A 2,711-nucleotide genomic window follows, 5' to 3' on the forward strand; every position below is an offset into this window, starting at 1 on the left:
GTCGCTAGTAACTAAATAAAACTTGAAAAACGTGTTGAATGGGTCAGTGAAGCAACGATTGCCTCGTCCTCCCCAGGCTCTGCCCCGACTTTCCCGCCACCTCCCGCGGGACCTGCACCCTCACCTTTCTGGTCACCAGCACCGGCAGGCACCCTCACCGCCACCCAGTCCTGGAGAAAGGCGGCGCGCCGGTCCCAGGCCCTGCTCTGGTCCCAGGTCCTGCTCTGGTCCCAGGCCCTGGTCTCGTAGGGCACCCTGGTCTCGTAGGGCACCCTGGTCTCGTAGGGCGGCAGCAGCAGCTGAGTCATCTCGGGCTGCATCAGCCCCCGCAGCTGCTCAGGCCGCAGACTCTGCATGTCTCCAGGTGGTCTTCTCCTCGGTCCAAAGGTCCCGTCGGGTCCCCTGGGCACACGCTAGGAACCTGAGGACCAACAAACATTCAGCAAGTACGCACGGAGTGCCATGGGTACTGGGCGCTGGTCCTGGGCACCCAGGGACGCACTGATGGGAGCAGAGCTCCCTGCCCTCCCCTCATCGGGTTACGGTCTAGTGCAGGGAGAGAGACAGTGTGTGGAACGATGATGTGTGCTCTGGAGAGAAATAAAGCAACACACACACACACACACACACACACACACACAGACACACACACACACACACTCATTCCATGTGCCAAGGCAGGGGAGCCACTCACACACAGACTCCCTCTGGCTGCAGAGAAAAGGGTCTGTCCCCCCACCAGCCTCCTGCAGGCCTGGCTTTCTGCTTTGCTGTCATAAAAAAAAAAAAAGGAAGAGCCCTGGCTGGTGTGCCCCAGTGGATAGAGCATCGCCTGAGGACTGAAGGGTCCCGGTTCTGTTCCGGTCAAGGGCACATGCCCGGGTTGTGGACCTGATCCCCAGTGTGGGGCATGCAGGAGGCAGCCAATCCATGATTCTCTCTCATCGTTGATGTTTCTCTCTCTCTCCCTCTCCCTTCCTCTCTGAAATCAATAAAAATATATTTAAATCAATAAGTGGAACAACAAATTGATGTTTTTTTCTCTCTCAAAAAAAATAAAAAATCAGTACAATACACACCAAAGGCAGATGCTCTACTTCAAAGAAATGTGAGCAACTCAACAATCAAATGCCTGTGCGACCATGTCTGGAGCCTTGTTCAAAGGCACCTGCTGTAAAAAACAATTTTTTAAATGAGACCCTGAAGGAAATTTTATTCTGGGCTGAGTAGTCTGTGACATCAAGGAATTCTCATTGATATTTTTAGTGTGGAAATGGCCGTGTAGGTACATAAGAAAATGTCCATATTTTCTTTGTTTAAGGGATGGGTTTGTCTAACTGGCTTATTCACTTAGCACAATACTCTCCAGGTCCCTCCATGCTATCTCAAAGGGTAAGAGATCCTTCTTTTTCACAGCTGCGTAGTATCCCATGGTGTACATGTCCCACAGCTCCTTTATCCACTCATCCACGGATGGACCCTTGGGCTGTTCCCCGATCTTGGCTACTGTAACTTGAGCTGCTATGAACATAGGGGCACATACATTCTTTCTAATTGGTGTTTGGGGATTCTTGGGATATCGTCCCAGAAGTGCACTGTTGGTGGGAATGCAGACTGGTGCAGCCACTGTGGGAAACAGTATGGAGTTTCCTCAAAAAATTAAATATGGCCCTAACCGGTGTGGCTCAGTGGATAGAGCGTCAGCCTGCGGACTCAAGGGTCCCAGGTTCGATCCTGGTCAAGGGCATGTACCTTGGTTGTGGGCACATCCCCAATAGGAGGTGTGCAGGAGGCAGCTGATCGATGTTTCTCTCTTATCGATGTCTCTATTCCTCTCCCTTCCTCTCTGTAAAAAGCATACTGAGAAGTATGCTTTTTAAAGTATATTTTTTAAAAAAGGGAACAGAAAAGTGCATGCAGCCACCACATGTTTGTATGTAATTTTCTTTTTTTCTCATATAGGAGCAGAAATGCATAAAAGCAGCTGGAAATTTTCTGTGCACTCATCCTATTTAAAAAAATATTTTTAATATGGAACTGCCATTTGACCCAGTGATCCCACTTCTAGGGATGAACTGATTAGAAAAAACAAACAAACAAAACCACCTGTGGTACATTTACACCATGGAATACGATGCAACAGTAAAAAAGAAGTATTCTAACCCTTTGAGACAGCATGGAGGGACCTGGAGAGTATCATATTCAGTGAAATAAGCCCGTCAGAGAGAGACAAGTATCACATGATCTCACTCATACGTGGAATCTAATGGACAAAACGAAATAGAGCCAGAGACATAGGAGCATGCAACAGACCGACATGTCTCAGAGGGGAGGGTGGGGGCGGGGAGAGATTAACCAAAGAACTTATGTGCACAACCCATGGACACGGACAATAGGGGGTGAAGGCCTGAGGTGGAGGGGGGTATGGGGGACATCCGTAATGCTGTCAACAATTAAAACACGTATTTAAATTTAATATATATATTTATTTTTTTAAAAAAAGTAGAAGGAAGACAGTCTGGGAGCCAATGAGCATGGACCTGGGTTGTGGGCACATCCCCAGCGGGGAGTGTGCAGGAGGCAGCTGATGGATGTTTCTAACTCTCTGTCCCTCCCCCTTCCTCTCTGTAAAAAGTCAATAAAATATATTTTAAAAAAATAAAATAAGATGTCTTAATTAGATACATGGCAAACATAAGGATAGAGATATA

The 2,711-nt window shown here is 48.0% G+C and overlaps 1 protein-coding gene across 2 annotated transcripts in view; it reads right to left on the bottom strand.

The window, feature by feature from the left end:
• Positions 1–2,711, bottom strand: part of SMIM17 (small integral membrane protein 17) — a 23,102-nt gene that overhangs the window by 3,042 nt on the left and 17,349 nt on the right. For both annotated transcript variants that reach the window (XM_015561796.1, XM_006753302.2), the window contains exon 3: positions 125–421. In XM_015561796.1, coding sequence (XP_015417282.1) covers positions 125–356 — 232 coding nt within the window. In that variant the 5' untranslated portion in view covers positions 357–421. The remainder of the gene's footprint in view (positions 1–124; positions 422–2,711) is intronic.

The sequence above is a fragment of the Myotis davidii genome, unplaced genomic scaffold (genome assembly GCF_000327345.1).
Source record: "Myotis davidii unplaced genomic scaffold, ASM32734v1 scaffold431, whole genome shotgun sequence".
In the NCBI taxonomy this organism is placed as follows: domain Eukaryota; kingdom Metazoa; phylum Chordata; class Mammalia; order Chiroptera; family Vespertilionidae; genus Myotis; species Myotis davidii.